This window comes from Anomalospiza imberbis, chromosome 1 (assembly GCF_031753505.1).
Source record: "Anomalospiza imberbis isolate Cuckoo-Finch-1a 21T00152 chromosome 1, ASM3175350v1, whole genome shotgun sequence".
NCBI lineage: Eukaryota > Metazoa > Chordata > Aves > Passeriformes > Viduidae > Anomalospiza > Anomalospiza imberbis.
In genome coordinates, this window is record NC_089681.1 from 74,414,730 (window position 1) to 74,433,768 (window position 19,039).

At 39.1% G+C, this 19,039-nt stretch overlaps 1 protein-coding gene across 3 annotated transcripts in view; it reads left to right on the top strand.

Moving 5' to 3' along the window:
- Window positions 1-19,039, top strand: part of TRIO (trio Rho guanine nucleotide exchange factor) — a 241,893-nt gene that overhangs the window by 126,059 nt on the left and 96,795 nt on the right. For all 3 annotated transcript variants that reach the window (XM_068196995.1, XM_068196987.1, XM_068196979.1), the window contains exons 14-19: window positions 3,324-3,519; window positions 4,115-4,281; window positions 11,049-11,168; window positions 12,573-12,764; window positions 13,232-13,381; window positions 14,868-14,982. In XM_068196995.1, coding sequence (XP_068053096.1) covers window positions 3,324-3,519; window positions 4,115-4,281; window positions 11,049-11,168; window positions 12,573-12,764; window positions 13,232-13,381; window positions 14,868-14,982 — 940 coding nt within the window. The remainder of the gene's footprint in view (window positions 1-3,323; window positions 3,520-4,114; window positions 4,282-11,048; window positions 11,169-12,572; window positions 12,765-13,231; window positions 13,382-14,867; window positions 14,983-19,039) is intronic.

Sequence of the window (19,039 nt, forward strand, 5' to 3'; positions counted from 1 at the left end):
TGGGAAAGAGTCTGCATCCCTTCCATATTATACCCTGCTTCGTTTCCTGTCTGTGTTTCCTTTACATTTAATAGAATGTAGCAATGTCAGGCAGCTCAGAATCTGCACTAGGAACTTCTTGAACACATGCTATGGTAAATTGTTAGCCTGTGTTTATGCTGGGTTGTCCATTTCCTGAGAGCAGTATGAATTTGTGATTCAGTTACTTGAGAATTCTGTTAGTAATTTGTTCTGTTTGTTTAATGCTGATTGTCTCGACAAAATTTTACAAAACAAAATGGGATCCTACTTGCTTTGAAAGTGTTGCCTGTAAAGCAAAACTTTAGAGGAAGCACTGAAAAGTGTGGGCAGAGAGGACTTAGTGAATGCTATTTCTATATTAACTCTGCTGTCAGATTTGCACAGTGGGTGCAATGGCTGAAATAGACCACTTTGCACCACCTAATTACTGCTGATAAAATATGAGGATTTCTGCCCTTCTTAGGAAACTTCTCTGTGATGGTCATTGACTACTTAGCTTTTGAATCAGTGTGGAAACATGCTGACATTATTTATTTGAATTGTGGGCATCCTGATCTTTTGATGGGGAAGGGAAATGTATTGATCTTGTTCAGAGAGTTTCAAACTGCTTTAAACAGTATGTGTGCCATGATCCTAAGCATGGGGTTGGTTGTATGAAATAGCATGGAGTAAGCTATAATTCTTACTGGCTGTTTGTGGCTGTTACTTGGAGGCACTATCAGTGAAACCTCTTGGCTGAGGTGACACACAGTTTTGACCCCTTGAAACTACTTGTTTTTCCTGTCAAGTAAAGGGAATCTTAGGAGCTAGTGACTACAATCTATTTCATTATTATAACAATACTGACACAGTCACAGCAGTGCCATATTGTGAGCTTACTGTGTTTTTTACTTTATTACCACTTAAATTCCCAGTAAAAGAGATAAGGTTTAACATCTGTTCTGAAGGGAGATGGACTGGCTTTCCTTTTAAAACAGTGTCATAAATGTGCCATGTTGAATCTTAATCCTTTCTATGATGGTGTTTAGAAAGATGATGTTTAGATAGTGGAGTTTCGCAACCTTTTTTAATGCTCAGATTTCTGTTTGACAGACTCCAACTACAGATATTTCTTTTGAGTGTTGTTAACTGACCTGGATGAAAATAAGATGGTAAATCTCTTTTCTTAGAACTTCCCAACTTCCCTAGTGCAGTGGATGAAGAAACAAACATTAGATGACCTCCACTGCTTTTAATAATAAATGAACACAAACTTTCAGAGAGAAGCTGTGAAGAGCAGAGCTGAGATGCACAAGAGCAGAAAAGGGGGGGGGGTAGCTGAAAGTAGGCAACTTCTCTGGCTGGACTGTCAGGAAAACCTGAAGTTTCTTTAAAATTTCAGGTCACTTGAAAGTGAAGAGCAGAGGAATGTGATGAGACATGTTGGGCATGGACCAAGTAAAAAGGAAATGAAGGGAACTTGTTAAGGATTTTGTGTGAGGGGAAGTCTGTTTGTGTGTTTAGAGGGAAAACCACTCACAAAGCCTAAATAGAGACTGTGTGATGTTTAGAGCACATGGAAGATGAAAGGAACTTCAAGCAGTGACTAAAAGCCTTGCCCTGTCTATCTTCCTGAATACTTTGGTCATCAGCTTTTCTGTTTCCATTGTTACCCCTGGCACTTGAATTTCTGCCTGTTTTCACTTCTGTAGAGGTAGGTGAGCAGGTTTAGGGATTGCAGCATTAATTGTTTGGTACCTCCAGTCATGACATGATGTAAAACTCAAATACTTAGTGATTCAAGTGGAATTTTTTGCAGAACACCTTTAAAACAGGAAGTAACTCACTGGTGCCACAATTTTAATATTAATTGCTTGATGTGTCCATTTTTTATGGCATCATGTGAGCGGAATGGTAAAAAGAGAGATGAGAGATTGTAGCAAACTACAGAAACGTTATACAAATGATTTAACTTTTCTAATCTCCCTAGTTCTGCTTTTTTTCTAGAAGGCCTGTTTTCCTGGAATTTCTCTTGTCATTTAACTGTCTCAGTAACTTTGGAGCTGTTGCAGCCACTTGAAAAGGGGTAGTGGCATCTTTCCTTTGCTGACAACAAATTACTTTGGTTAAGTATTTATGCACTTAAATAGTTGATTGCTAATGCCCATTAAGTCAGGTCCTCTTTTTGTTGTATCTTGCTGCATAAATAGGTACTTTCTTCTTATTTAGGACCATTCACATGAGTTTGCCCTACTTCTGAAATTGTAGAACACTGGAACTAAGCCATACTTGTTTTTTGATATCTATAAATTTGCTTTCCCAATGAACTGCAGTAGTTGGTGCTAAAATTGTGCTGAAAATTCTGAAAAAAAAAAGATTATTGCCTTGAAGGCAGTCAAAAAAAAAAGTCTGTTAGGCTTTTTTGAAGTAACTGATGCATTTGTGCCATATGAACTTGACCCACGTTAATAATGAGGATTGTAAGCACTATGTGTTAGCCTTAAAACCAGTTTTGTACCCTAATTATATATCAGATAGGCTTTGCAATATGATTTGGAAAATACACTTGTGTGGACAGACAAGGAGAATTGTTGTGATACATGTGTTAAAAAACCCCAATTTTTTTTAGCTACCCTTCTTAGGACATCCTACAGTGAAGAATAAAATCCAGAATTAAAATGTGAAAACTGAAGTGTAGCTGAAAAATATCAACAAGCAAATTTAGTTCTATCATTGCAGTAATATTGTAATAAAGTATGCCTTTTGGTTTTGCTGGATTCACTGGGTACCCAGCCTTTTGTGGTAAGTGCTTCTCAGTTGTCTGGCAGAACTGAAAGGTGCATGTGGCCTGATGCTTCCTGCCCACAGAAGGATAGAGCTGGCTTACTTGGAAAAGGGCTGAAGATTAGCATAATTGTAAGATCAGCTGGCTGTTGATGTGTGAATTATTATTACTTGATGCACTCTGAAGAATTAAGAAGGTGTTCCAGATCCACATTTTCCTTTAAAAGTGGAGATAAAAACATGTTAACTTCACCGGTTTCACAAGTAAAGTGTTGATGGAGCACCTTCAATAAGGCAGGGATGCCCACTGGTTGAAGAACTGTAGCAGTTCTCAAAGAGGTTCTTTTGGATTGTTTGCCAAAATCTAAAATACATGCTAAGATAGCCTGTGTCTGAGCCATGTCAAATTTGATCACTGATGTCAATCAGCAATGAGCAACTTGAGTTCCCTACGTCAATCATCAGTGCAACATTGGAAATAAACTGTTTTCTGTTGTGTAATGGGTAATTGAACTTGGTCTCCTTCCTTTTTCCCACAGATAATTTCAGACCTGGAGTCTTGGAATGATGAGCTCTCTCAGCAGATGAATGACTTTGACACTGAAGATCTTACAATAGCGGAACAGAGGCTCCAGCATCATGCAGACAAAGCCCTGACCATGAATAACTTGACCTTTGATGTCATCCACCAAGGGCAGGATCTGCTGCAGTATGTCAATGAAGTGCAGGCATCTGGTAAGATGGCTCCTTTGTGCTATTCCAGGCAGTGGCTTTCTAAGAATTATCCAGTTGTCTCCTCGTAGGATGTGTGAAAATAAAAGGGATGCTGGTTAACTGTAAACTGGGAACATGTGGACTCCTTTATACTCAAATCATTCAATGGTGTTCATAAGAGCAAACTGGTACTGTGGCACATAATGTCATCAGAGTTGGAAACAACTGGGTGTTTAGTTTTTAAAGAAAGGAATTTCACTCAGGAAGTCAGTAAAATTAGAGTAAATAAGGGAACGTTAGTTTTAAAGGTAGTCAGATCAATGCAGTCAAGAAGAGATTTTCAGCTTTCAAGTAATGTCTTCCTTTTTTGTTCCTTATGCCCCTTCATTTGATATTTTTCACTGTATATGATTGCATAGGGTAAGTATCAGACTTTAAAAGCACCCCCATATTGCACTTCTTAAGAGTGCAAACCTCTATACTCATGTAAGCAAATGCTCCAAGGATTAGGTTGAACTTGGAGAAGGAACTAGGAAATTAAGTGTAGAACAGTGGAAACGGGCGGTTTGTCTCGGAAGCTTTGCGAGTCATTCCTATCCGACCATCCCGACTGCAGGTGTGGAGCTGCTTTGCGACAGAGACGTGGACATGGCCACTCGCGTGCAGGACCTGCTGGAGTTCCTGCACGAGAAGCAGCAGGAGCTGGACGTGGCGGCGGAGCAGCACCGCAAGCACCTGGAGCAGTGCGTGCAGCTGCGCCACCTGCAGGCAGAGGTCAAGCAGGTACGGCCCCACCGCCCCCGGCTGCCGTGCCCTCCCGGAGAGCTCTGCTCCCAAAAACACACGCGGGAAACCACCTCCTGCTGCATAAAGTCTGTCGCTGGGAGCAGGGGAGGACTTTGAGCACCTGAGAAACTTCATCCTCTGTTAACATTAAGTGCATTTTTTTAACTTGCATCACCGGTCGATCTTGCTGCGTGGATCTAGAGCCCAAGTCCTATGGGAGCAGCTGAGAGAGTTGGGGATGTTTAGCCTGGAATAAAGGAATCTCGGGGGGAACTTATCACTCTCTGCAACTACCTGATAGGAGGGTGTCTGAAAGTAGGAGTTGGATTCTTTACCCAGGTAACAAGTGATAGGACAGGAAGGAAAGTCCTCAACTTGTGCCAGAGGAGGTTTAGATTAGATATTAGGAAAAATTTCCTCACTGAAGGGGTTTTTAAGCACTGGAACAGGACTGATGGAGGCACCATCCCTGAAGATATTTAATAGACGTGTAGATGAGACACTGAGACACGTGCTTTAGTGGTGGATGTGGCAGTGCCAGGTTAACAGACTTGATGGTCGTAGAGGTTTTTTCCAACCCAAGTTATTCTGATATTCTGTAGATACAAGTCAAGTATTTGAAGTATAGAGTGATTTGAGCTAATGTTAAACTCATACTTTTACCATCTGTATGGTCACGAACAACAATGCTCAGTCAAAGGCTCTGCGCACTGACCTAATACTTTCTGAATCTATTGTTTGAAACATCTACAAATAGTGATACAATAATATAGAAGAAAATCAGTTTTGCTTCTTCTGGCAATGAAGTAGCAAGTTTTGAGGTCTTTATCTGATATACACGTTAACCTTTGATTTGAGATGTGGGTGAAGCCACTGAAGTAGGTGAAAGTGTAAAAAATAAACAAGACTATAGAAAAGGTAAGAGGTTTTTGTCTTAATCACATTTGGCAGCATCACAGAGGTTTGCTATAGTCTGTTGTATTATTGTGGCCCATAATGAGACTGAATGACAACTCCCAAATTGAAAAGGAGTATGAAAGGACTAGGAGAACTGAAGAAAAGGTTCCCAAAGTATTTTTCAGGCAGTGGTTGGTTGCTCTACAGTAGCAGATGCAGAGTTTCTGTGTGGTCTTGAATTAAAGGAATGCAAAAAACTGATAGCTGTCTGCTGTCAGTGCAATACAGGCATCAGTCAAATACTTGATGTTCTATTTCAAGGCTTTGCATACTCTACTGAACTGTGCTGTAGCTGCCTTAGCACTTACTCATCTTGGTAAGTGCAGATTGCAAGTTCCTCCTTCCACGTGAGTAATGGTTGAGATAAAGTTGTTGCAGATCAGGGTAGTTTCTGTACTCAGTTGCATTTTATCTTGAAGATGAAGGAAAAGAGTGCACATCTGCAAAGGAAGGTAAAAATTAAAAGAAATAGTGCCAGCTGAGGCACTTTCATCCCTTTATAGTATGTCAGTGGGTTTGGGCGGGGTGGGTTAGTAAGAAAAAAAAATTGTTCCTTTCCATGACACTGAAAAGAACAGAATATAGCAGTTTGGTAATATTTAATATATTAATATTTAATATATTAAGAGACAAGAAATAGTTATTTATACTGCATGCTCCCACAATAAAGTGAGTGCTTTGGTCCACTAGCTTTGTTTGTGTGCAAGTTAACTATTACAAAAAAGACACCAGTCATTTTGGCAGAAATAGGCAGATGATGAACATCATGGATTTTAGGGGAATACCCCTAGTGCACTTTGTATGTGATTTGTAGATAATTCTTTAACAAATTTCTAACTTTTCTGAACCACTGCTAGCCCTGACTGAAACTGAAGCTAAAATTTAGGTTCTTAAGAAAGTACTGGAAAAGTTTATCTTATAATAAAGGTATAGGTAGTACATTAACATAGCCAGCTGTCTTTTCTTCATAGACTGGGATTTGGAAGAAAAAGCATATTCTATTTTGTATTTCTAGAACAGACCTCTATCAAGTGGGATTTTGCGTTGAATTGAATGCCATGATATGTGTGAACTTTCAGACAATCATACATGAACATGTAGCTGACAGAAGGTTCATGTATTACTTTTCCAGATTTTAGTGTACAGATTCACCTGCAATACTTGCCCAGCCTGAGGCCTGAAAATTGAATGGAACTCAATCTGAATATTAATACGTTGTCTCATAGGATTTATTTTGAGCCCTTTGGAATGCTTTGAGGATAGTAATTCTTCGTTTTGAGATGACAGGGGCCTTTTCATAAAACCACATCTTATTTATTTTTGTTAAACATGATTAAGGAAGCATGATCTTCTCCTGTCTACTCTGCATTAGGAAAAACTTTATAGGTCAGCAGGTCACAGTAGGTGCTTTACGTGAGAGTAAAATGAAGTGGTAAACCTCCTTTTCAGTCTGTTTTATTTGTGTTTTGTTGCCTGAAGCAGTGAACAAATGGTTTTTCTGTTCAATTACTGTGATTTTCTGTTAGATTTATTGTTGATGAACTGGGTGTAAGCATATTTATTATGTAGATAGGATACTGTCTCCATAGCAAGCATTCTAACAGTATTTCCATTTAAATTCTTCCTGCCAAAGTAACATTACTGCTGTTGTATTTTCACACACACGTGCACACACATGCACACACACACGTATATTTATATAAAATACATAAAAATATATAGCTTGTAGTCATGTGAAGAGGTTAGACTAGAGAACTGCAGGAATTTAGACAAATACTTGCAAAGATTCTTTTCCATACTAGGTAGTGAAACCTTGTGCTTAATGAATTTTTATCAAATAAGCACAGAGAGTAGACAAAAAATTCAGTATTGCTTCTTCCTTAACTATTGTGCCAATTCTGCTTTGTGGCATTGAAGTTTTGTATATCAAGCCACAGGACTAGGAGTAAGCAGAAGAGCCAGAAGACAAACAGGTTTAAAGAAAACCTGCAAAGAATTTGCTTGTCAACTTGATATGTAATAGGTGCAGAAAGGGCAAAAGCAGATAGCAAATTACAGTGTAGAAAAATCATGGAAGATAGAGGGAAGAGAATACTGACTGAAATAAAAGAGACAGCTGTATGTGGGGAAAGCAACATGGAAAGGAAAATGTGACCACTTTTTTACAGGGCAGGGACATATGAGTAGGTGGAGGCAGAGTAATATTTATGAGAATGTCTGTCTCATGCAGAACTCCAGCTGCATGTTTGCCAGACAAACCTTCTTTATTAATCACCTAACATACAGCTGTTGGATTACTTACTGCTACAATCACTCCCACATACTCATTGTGTAGAATGAATGCTGTACTGTGCTTAAGGTCAAAATCCCTACCAAGCTTCAAACCCAGTCCAGTTGGTTTCAGTATGCTCACTAAGCCTTTTCAGTGCAATGTTTTCTGCTGTTCTATCATGGTGTATGTTCTTGGATATATAACTATGTATTCATATATGTACAGTGGTGTACAAATACTTCAGCCCTCAAGAGTACCTTAAGCTGCTTTGTGTTTTCACTGGCAAATCTTTTAGCTTGGTGGTTGAGCTCTGACTATCCCAAAATACTACTCAGGAAGGGTATCCTGGCACTCCATGTAGTGCCATATGGATATGAAAACATAGCTAAGACAGCAGACTGAAGCAGGTTGTCTTGTGATCATGTTTAGTTACAGTCAAAAATCTGTCCAAGAAACTAGTCCTAATTCAAGCATTTATCTACAGATCTACCTATCTGACTTTTGCAAGTGTCCCAAGTGACCCAAATTCTGTCTCTTTTGCACACCTTTGCTAATGCTTTGCTGATGCTTTTCTAGCCTGTTGAAGGCTGTGAGGGGAAAGATGGGGGTTGTGATCCACTCAGGGAGGTGGTAGGAACATGAACATGCCAACAAACCCTGAAGGCAGCATCCCTGGAAGGAGAACAGGCTCTGTATTTCCTAATGATTTTATTTTCCCTTGAGTCAGAGCAGAAGGAAGGGAGAGTACTGCTGGCACATTTCCTCCTGTGAGTTTCACCAGCCTGTGTACTTGCACCCTGACCTGCACCAAGCAGGAGGACAAGTCTTTGTGTTTGAAATGGCATGTCCTGTTCTAGCTGTTGCTGCTGTAAATAATAGGATGCCAAGTCAAGAGGAGCTTTCAATTGGTGCTGCTTAACCATCCTCCTTCACTAAAGTTCTCTGAAGAAGGCTAGATGCAGAAGAACCCTAAAAAGGTGTGTTTTGTTACACCCTACCTGGAAGAATTACTTTTTGAGGTAGAGAAGGAACCTAGCATAACTTTCTTAAGACAAAATAAAAACAAAAAAGGAATTTAAAAATAATCTGCCTCTGTGTTCTTGCAGGCAATTTATTTGTCTGTGTATATGGACAAATTTTGTCCATATTTGTCCGTGTATATGGATAAGTTTTTATCTACAGTCTGTTGGACCCATCTGCTTCCCTCAGAAGCTGCCGTTTTTCCTGCTCCTGAGGCTTACCCAGGCTTTCTGAGTCTTAAAAATCCCCAGGTGCCTTAGCAACTTAAGAACTCCCAGTTTCTTTCATAGTTCCTTTTGTGTGCCCCCAGACTGTGATCTGCAGGTGTCACCTTTGCAGTAGGAGAGGTTGTTCCAAAGCTGGAGCCATCTTCCCCTTGCTTGCAAGGCTGTACCTGACCCAGCACTGTCTTCCTAGAAGACCAAAATGTCTGCATTAATGATACAACAATGTCACAATCTGGATAAGTGTAAGTCAGAGGGTGAGGCTGTGGTGCAGATTTGAGGGAATGGATGTTGTGTCAGGATGGCTTCAAGCTGTCAGAAATGTTAGAGTGTACTTTGGATGTAGACCCAAATGTGCCTTTCAGGTTTTGAAGAATTGTGTTTTAATAGGTCATTTTCTTGGGTTCTGCCCATGTTTCCAGTCTGCAAGTGCAGTAATATCATCCTGATTACTTAGTGCTTTAATGCTATAATTGGTAGTGTCATGTGTGGATCACTAGATGAGAATATTTAGTGTTAAGAACTAACTGATTTGGTAGTTAATATATTTATTAGTAGTGGTTAAAGGTCTAAAATCAATTAGTAGGAAAAAGTTAGAAAAACTGGTGAAGTTCAAATCAACTGGGTTTAAAGAAATTCACTCTGGAATACTTAGAAAACTGCCGTTGTTTCCAAAGACATCAGGACTGGATGAGATTCTGGAGGCCTGAAACTCAACATCTACTTCTCGAAAGTGGAAAAGGACTAGCTAAGGGAGGATTTATAGGCCAGCTAGTTTAACACAGTTTTCAGGAAAAATATTGAAACAAGTAGATCATTAAACTTGAACAGTGACAAAAGGAGAAAAGGCTAACACAGGTCAATTAATCATAGCTTTCCATTGATAACTCCCTTTTTTTTTTTTTCTGACAAGTTAACAGCTCTTCTGGGCGGGATGGAAAAGCAGTATCAAAGCTTTTAAAATAGTGTAGCTCAGTCTGTCTGGACCTAATTTACTATGAGAATGTCATATGAGACTAAATTATGAAGAATGATAACTTGCTGAAAAAACATAGTAACAAAAGTTATTAAGAGACTCAGTGGATTGGAAAACAGATTTAAAAATGAAAAAAAATGTATTTGTCTGTATTTGGATACTACTGGTTCATGTTCTCAGTCAGAAAATCTACATGTTAGCAATTATGCTAATAAATTTGAAGTTAAAAGCAGGAGCAGCTGGAAAAGGGGTTTGAGTTCATCAGAAGATGAACAGTTGGATTATAGTTCAGAATTATCTTGATGGGAGAATGGGAGAATTGTGCTTTAAGAAGGATGTGAGTTTAAATAGTGAAAAATACAGAGCATGATGTGCTGGAAAGAATAATCAGCTGAATAAATACAGGGGTAATTACTGGCTGGGCAGCAGTTCCATAGAAGAGTTGTACAGATGACAGTGAATAACCTGAATTATGTCCCATTTTACTCAGTATTTGAAAAATTATGATCAAGTCATGGTTATCAACTGGAGAGAGCTCATAAAAGAGCAATGTTCTAGAAAAATAAGGTAACTGGCTTCACATGGGAGAGAATGAAAAGACTGTGGTCAAGAGTCCTAACAAGATAAGAGGAGTCTAAAGAAGGGAATCAGATAATGTTCCTGATGGAAAGAGGAAAAACAAAGCTGATGCAAAGAGGGAGAAAATGTCCTTTTTTTCTTCTTCTTTTTTTTGGGAGGGGTCTAAGAAATTGCATGTTCCTGCAGTTGGTAAGGAATGTGTAAGGTGGCCTCCTGAGGCTTCTGCCCAGCCATGGATTCTTCCAGTTTTACTGGACATGTCAAAGAAGGCACATTCTGAAAAACTAAAATCTTCAAGCAGTTAGAAGGACACTCAATGATCACATTTTTCTCAACATTACTGTTCAAAATTATGTGCATACTTTTTACTAAGTTATATATCCTCAATTTGCATTACTGATGCTGGCTTTTACACACCTATTACTTGTAACTTTTTCCAGTTTTTCACGTGACAGAAACAGTATTCAGAAGTACAACCTTTTTTAGAGTATGAACTGAAGCTACAAGCATGTAGTAGTTGACTGCAAGCTGTGAGTTGTTAGCTCAGTGAAATTGTACTGAATATCATTCACTGTGCTTGCTCAATATAAAATTCACTGTAGTATGTAATTAACAAATTATTTAGTTATCAATTCCAGTGCTGATGTGACCCTAAGTGGTTTTGCCCCTACAGTGGTGGTTTTTTTGTTGGTTGGCAGTGGAATTGTGTATTTCATGGTCTTCTCTTTTGTTACAGGTTTTGGGCTGGATTCGAAATGGAGAGTCAATGTTAAATGCTGGGCTCATCACTGCTAGCTCTTTGCAGGAGGCAGAACAGTTACAGAGGGAGCATGAGCAGTTTCAACATGCAATAGAGGTAAAAGCACCATTTTAGTGACCATGGCCTTGTATTTACAGTTCTCTGTAAATAGCACTCTTGGATTCATGCTACAGTATTTTCAGTTTAGGGAAATCTATTGAACTCATGGCAAAGAGATGAAAACACTTACTGAAAAGGGGGTTCTTGTTCTTATTTATTTTGAAGATGCAGTTCCAGGTGAACATCTTCTCAGTGCCTTTTTGCATCTTTATGAAGTGGTAGCTGTTCACAGCAATTTTGCTGAAAATAGTGTTTTCATCTGTTATTCCTTTCCTAGAACATAACCTGTAATTCTACCTGTAAAAAATTAAGAATAAATGGACCAGGAAGCGGCCGTTTTGTGTATTATGAGGTCATCCTTTAATGTTTCCATTTTTGTTTAAGAGTAGGTTTTAGTGAAGCTTCTGAGTGGTGGTGTGTCAATCCCCCTGCCATGGCTTCAAACTAAACTTATGAGATTGGTCATATTGCTGTCAAAAAATAGGCAGTGTTCTTAAGATTGATTGAAGTGCAGTATTATTTATTTACATGTAGTACTGAGTAACTTAGTGATAATATTAGCAATATGAAGATTGTTTGGGTAGACTGTTTTCAGAAGTACTCTGCCTTGCAGTAACTCTTTAATGTTCTTTTCCTGTTTGGTAGAGTTTTATGCTTCCACACTCTTGATTTTTTTTTTTTTTTTAATTAGAGTTTTCACTATATGCACCGTCATTTTGAGAGCTTTGGTAACTCAACTACAAAAATCAGGAGACCTCAACGTGTTTGTCAATTTAAGAATGAATTATGAGGAAGCTTAAAAATCTGTGTTTCTTAGGCCATTCTTTACTCAGATATAATAATACTTAGTAGTGTTTAACCCCTTAATATTTTTGTATTACTTGGTTTTAGGCAAGTATTTCTCTGCATGGAGAAATACAGTTTAAAAAAATTGCTTACAGTCAATAGACAGTTGTCTTTTTTATTGGTCTGCATGCCTGTACCTTTCTTTGCTCACTACTGATGTGCAAAAGACTGAAGTTAAAGCTGTAAAGATTGCCAGAATAAGATACAGTTTTGTCATCTTTTTTCTCACTGTGAAGGAAAAGAAAATGAAACTGAAATTCATGATTACAACATGTAATGCAGCATAGATATGTCACATGTAGCTTAGTGCTAGACAGTTACTATTTATTAAGAGCTGCCATTTAGTGTTGATTTGATGATAAATCCCTACAGGATTTATTTCCTTTGTATTTGCATAGAGAAGTGACACAGTAACTAGTATCAGACGGTCATTTTTAGTTGATGGGTGTTTGTGCACGTATAGAAGTGTCATTGACACAGTGGAAATGTGAGCCTCTGAGGTCTCCAAGTAAATGAAGTGCTCCACTGAACTCCTGACTTTTCGCTTCTTGTCAGAAAACACATCAAAGTGCCCTGCAGGTTCAGCAGAAGGCAGAGGCAATGCTGCAGGCCAATCACTATGATATGGATATGATCCGGGAGTGTGCAGAGAAGGTCGCTTCGCACTGGCAACAGCTGATGCTGAAGATGGAGGACCGTCTCAAGCTTGTGAATGCCTCTGTTGCCTTCTATAAAACTTCTGAACAGGTACAGAAATGCAGAAGGTCTGCCTTGGTTAATTCCTCAGTGTGGCATAAAACAGCATTACTTGAAAAAATGGTTGATGATGTTTGTTTATATTTACTCACTTGATGGCTAGTTCTGGTTTTTGTGTGGGAGTCAGAGAAAAATCAGCTTAATCTACGTGTTCACAGAAAAGTTTGGGGGGGTGGTTAGAAAGGTTGCCTTCTCTGCAGTCATAACTTAAGCCCATCCAGAACTATGCAGTCACAGAGGCAAAGAAAGATGAACAATTATAGGGACAACCTCTCAGCAATTCCTCAATAAGCAAGCCAGTGCTTGAAAACCTACAGCCAGACTTTGTTGCCTTAAGTCTCCGTCAAAACATGTCAGAAGCTAGGGGGTGTATATATAAGGGGTAGATGGGTTTTCTTTTTTTGAGGCCTGAATTTTGATTTTTTGCCTTACTTAATTGGCCGCTTTTTTCCTGAAAGGTGTGCAGTGTGCTGGAAAGCCTGGAGCAAGAATATAAGCGAGAAGAAGATTGGTGTGGTGGAGCAGACAAACTGGGCCCCAACTCTGAAACAGATCACGTTACTCCCATGATAAGCAAACACCTGGAACAGAAGGAAGCATTTCTAAAGGTAAGGTTGGGTATTTTTTGCAGTCTCCTGTGTCTTGGGAAGCATGCAGGCAAACAGCTCTTACAGTGCTGACGTGGCTGTGGAAAGCAACAGTGCCCATTCCAAACTACAGGTACGTCCCCAACTGCAAAGATGTGGGAAGTGGTGTGTTAACTGCTTCTGACAGTGATTAAGAGAATACTGCCAAGTGCATAAAATTGTAGCCAGTTTTATAAATACATTTCCTGTGAACCTCAGTAGATGTCAGATCTCCCAGTGTGACTGAACAGGAATTGGAAGTCACTGCTTTGAGCAACTGTCACTCTGAAGAATGCTTAAAGGCTGCTGCTTTGGAAGAGAAGTGAAAGTCACACAGTGCCATTGCTGCCTGTGTGCATCAGAGCAGCTCTCAGATGTACTGGGCCGACAGACGAATATGGAAGGAGGAAATTGCTAGACAGGCATCTGGGAGTAGCTGGGTTTTGTGTAATAGTCTTCAGATAAATGAAAGATTTTTGTTCCAACTAATGTCCTAGTGAAGAAGGTTATTGATCATACTGAATTAAATGTGTGGCATGTGCTTGCAGAGCAATGTAACTAACTGTTATCAAAGGCATTTTCCAGCCACACCATGAAAGACTACTAAGGGAATAAAACTTTTTTGTTAGAAACCTTGTTGTTCTCATTATGCAGATTACAACACTCAAAAACATATTAACAGAACTCAAAGTATACAGCCTAATAGATCCTTCTGCAGCTGGCCTAAGTTACTAATCTTTGTTTTAAAATGGTATGAGAAATTACTTAGTGTCTTTGTTACTCTTATCAAACCATTCTACCTTCATCTAACCTTTTAAAGTAGCATTTCATAATTTGCATGTTAAAAATGAGGCACACAGCCCATATGTAGTATTTGATATTCTTTGAGATGAAGATGACAGCTGAGCTGAGTGCTTGCAATATAGTGGCAAGGACTGAAAGCTCTCAAGGCCTTGCCTTAATATTTTAAGAGCAGGTATTACTATTTTAGCACCTCTGATTTCACTTCAGCAGAGCATTCACTTTTTATTTAAAGTACTAATGGATGTTTCAGAATATGCAGGTGGGTGCATAACCATGTGCACTGTTTACACAGTAAGCAACTTCAGGTTGCATGGCACATACACTAAACAAACTTCTCTGTGAGCTCTGAGTCATGCTGAAAGCCCTAGAGCAGGTAATTGCTTTTCAGGTTCTTCAGAAAAAAGGAATAGCATTTTATTTATTTTATTTGTATTTGTTTATCTGCTTTGGTTTTTCTCTGCCAGGTAAGTGTAACTGCTATTTGGCAGAATATCTATTTTAATAGTTGGTTTGGCTTGGCTTACTTGTAGAAAAGATTTAACATGCAATGCTTTCCAAAACTGAAGAGAGCGACAAATGTACAAAAAGGGAGTTAGGAAGATCTAATCTCTTCTGCAAGTGTATTTGTGCATCTTCAAATAAAGTAGTACCTCTGACTCTCTAGGCCTGCACACTGGCTCGAAGAAATGCTGATGTCTTCCTGAAATACCTGCACAGGAACAGTGTCAACATGCCAGGGATGGTGACACACATCAAAGCACCTGAACAACAAGTGAAAAGTAAGGGGCTTCTTGTTCTCTTTCTTCTCACAAGAATGTGATCATCATGTGCTGTGGTATGTGTGGTGATGGGGTAGTGAAGCCTGCCCAAGTGGAAAGAGTTCTGTCAGGCTTAACAGGAAACAAATTGCTTGCACACTTTGAAGGTGCTGACAGTCTTCAAAGTCTCTTATACTCAAATGAAGTTGCTTGGAATTCTTTTATCTGCTACTTACACCTATCTTTCTATTTGAGACCTCAATGTGCTGCTTTTATTGAGACAATGAGGTAGTAAACGTCCACATGATAATGTTTGGTATGAAGCCAAATGGGAGCTGATCACTGTAAGTGTATTCAATGTGTTGGTATCAGATATTCTGCAAGTTCCCTGGGAGTTATATGAGATTACTGCTTGTATGATGCCCTTGAGCTCTTCAGATAGCTTGAATCGGTGTTGAGGAACTTCATGAAGTATGGGGTAACTTACATCATGTTTAGACTGGATGTGTAGGCAGGTAGTAGCTGAGGTGCAGCTGGAAAGAGCTACTATGTGAGGCTTGGCTTTTGCTAAGATTAATAATACGTAGTACAGCTTTAAGGGGTAATAAGCATTCTAGGGAGTGGAGCGGGAGAGACCTGTAGGGCTTTGAGGGACAAAAGTGCAAAAATTAATAAGGTATGCATAACTGCTGGGTGTGGTAGCAGAACAGAGATCAGAGAGATTCAGAAGTAAATATTTCATTTTAATAATTTAATTGCCCGTCATATTCTGCTCTGTGCATTTTGAAGCTGTGACTGAACTGGCCATGCTACAGTCTCAAAACAGAGAAGTCTTAATTTCTAATTAAATGCTGTTTGCACCTACCCAGAGGGGAGTTATGCATATGATGTAGCCAAAGTCAAGAGGATCACGGCAGTAAGTCCAGAGAAAAAGTTGCAACAAGGAAAATTCCAAATGGGAGAAAGTGTTACAGCAAGATGGATTAGAGCAGGTAGCCCAGAGAGGTAGTAGGATCTGTACCCCTAAGAATTTTTAAAACTTAATTGAACAAGCCCCTGGAAAACTTTGAAGTTAGTGCTGCTTTGAAGAGGAGATTGAAACAGGTGGCCTGCAGAGGTCACTTCCGCTCTAATTTGCTTGATGACTATATTAGAAAAGGACATGTTCACTACTTCACTTTAAATACAAGGGGAAAACAGCTTGTTGTTTTTCCTCTGTCCCAAACATATATAGAACTGTACAAAACAAAATCTCAACACAAATGCCAGCAGTATCAATAACTGAAACTGGCATTTGTCACTTAGTTCTTTCAGTAAGAGACAAAGAAAACAGAGCAGAAGAAAGTAGAAAGTTGTAGCTACCACACATACTGAATATTAGACAAGTTCTTCAAAATTCTGTTTTGAAATCTGTATAGGAATGGTCATTCTGAGAAAGGTAAATGTGCTCATATAAGGAAATAATAGAAAGATCTCTACTAATGTCCTTAAGAGTAATAATTGCATATCAGAACCATAGTGCATGTTCTGCATACATTTATAATTCTGGGTGAGTGATACATGTTTAAAAAGCAACAAAAAACCAGCAAAAAATCACCAAGTAGAAAAAAATAAGGTGTTCCCTCCATAAACCATGTAATATATGCTTCTGAGAATTAAACATGAGTTAAGATAGAACTAGTGGGGTCTCCTTCCTGTTAGGTCTCAATGGTATGCTGGTAGCTGACCAAATGATAAAAAAAGTTCACTCTGTTCTTCCTATTCAAATATGTGTGTCAAGAAAAAAAAAAGATTTTTCACCTCTTTTCTAAATTGAGAAAAAAATGGAATGTTTATTTTAGTGAAAGAGAGGTTACATATGTTCTAATAGAGCATTACAACTCAGATGTATGCTTGAGACTGGCAGACTACAATCAGTATATAGTTTATAAATTAATGCATTGAAACTTGATTTCCTGCAGAACTGCTGAACATCTTTCAAAAACCTCATTCAGTAGCATACTTGATCCTTATTCCCAGATGCAGATTAAGTTATCTGGAAAAGTGATGTCTTAATCTAGGCAAAGTTTAGCTAAGCATATGTTTCATGGGGAACAGGAATTACAGTGGTACTGAACTCTGAGAGGTGTCCTTATTTTCCTGCATACCAGTGTAAATAATTTCTGTGATATGCAGTTAAAGGTACCCAATCATTGTCTCACTTAGGAAGGAGCTGTGGCCTAAAACTATGCTGTGGCAGGTGGATTGAGTTGGTGACAATTCCTGTAAGCTCAGAAATGACAGCATCTTCATCTTTGTTTCAGCTGCTAACTCTTTGTGCATCTGAGTCTCCTGTCTCTGCTGTACAGGCTGCAATTGAGCACAGTTCAGGAGCTTGTCTAATGGGGCTTATATTTTTAGATAGGTTGATAGAAGGATGCATAGAGACAGGTGAGAGCTCTTTGAACCTGGAGAAGAAGCTGAAAATTTAGGGAACAATCCTAACAAATGTTGGAATTGAAGTAAATGACAACAGGGACTGTAGTTGAGGTGGCTTGAGATACAGAGGTGCTTTTTCCAAACCTAGTATTAGATATTGATGTTCTATAACTCCCTTAGAGTAGTTTATAGAATAATTTTTCTCCTCTTTTCAGTCCAAGAAATTAATGGCACTAACACTAACAGTGCCCAGCCAAATATCTCTCACTGCCTTGCCATCTGTATCATGTCCTGACAGAACAAATGCTGTTCCAATTTGCTAAATTCACCTCGCATGCTCTTTGTCAGAACTACTTTGCTTGCGTCACCATCAAGATGTCTCTCTTTATATGGTGTGTCCAGTTGGGTGTGTTGCATTGTATAATGATAATTGTGTCCCACCCACTCCACCTCCCTGCCTCCTGAAATCTGGCATATACTCTGAGCAAGTGTTTTGGAAGTGACATAAGGCAGGAATTAAACTGAGAAAGCAGGGGAAGCTCACAGCAGATCAGCTCATAGCTTGGCATATTTGAGGAGAGCCTGACCAGCAAAAAATAAAACCTTGGCCACAGTGACCGCATTCCAACCAAAAGCAAATTCTGGGTGATCTCAGCACCCTGTGGCAAGTGGGAATATGGTGCTTGTAAGCAGGAGGATGTTGGCAGTGATTCAGACAGGTTTCATAATCCTCAGGGAGGCTGCGACAAGTGGTTGTGTCTGGTCCCAGATCTCTGATGAGGTAGACAAAGATGCATTTCCCCTCAGGCTTCCTGTTATTTGAGCTTCTCTGTCAAACTGTTTATTGGAGTTGTTAACTTTTGGGATGTAAAGTATGGTGGACCTGCACAGTGGGAGAGCAGAATACGGAGACCTTAAGACACCTAGTACCTGATAGCCTCCACTCGTAATTATGGAATATGGAAAATAGCCAGCTCTGGGTATAAGTAGAAAAGCCAGTAGTGTTAGTGTAAAGAATAAGACTTTTTTGTGGTCTCTTCTGCTTCTGCTGGACCTCTCTTTTGGCTCTGTGCAATTGCAACAGAATCACTTGGTGGAGATATTTAGTGTCCCCATTCCCCTGTGCTCAGCTTGCCCTCTGGGTTTGCAGAAGCTACAATTCAAGTAGGGTTGCTGCTCTGGAAGCAGCAGTGGATAAAGTAAGCTTCACAGGAAACTGCTAGAATTTCTTTTTTTTGGTGGAAAAACCATAAGCATTAAAGAAGCAGAATTCGGGTAAGGTCTTCTGCATATTGTAAGCACAAGGTCTTTGCTAGGAAGAATTTAAAAGGTTGGACGTGTGGGATTTGGATGTGAGTTTTCTGATACTCAGGAATAACAAACTGTGGAGGTAATTATTTGATTACCTGGAAGTTCTGTCAAGGTTCAGTGAACATTCATATTTAACAAGTCAGCTTACTTATGCTGCATTTGATCATGTGGTGACCTGAGGTTGTACATTTGTTCATCTGTATTAAATCATGAAAATACTGATATATTAAAAATTTCCTTTTTTTTACTTCAATATAATATGTTAAGCATGTTGTGATTACTTTTGCACGCTTATTCTTTCTGAGGAAACCCCATCAAGTGCCATCTTTATAAGCCTACATTTTCAATC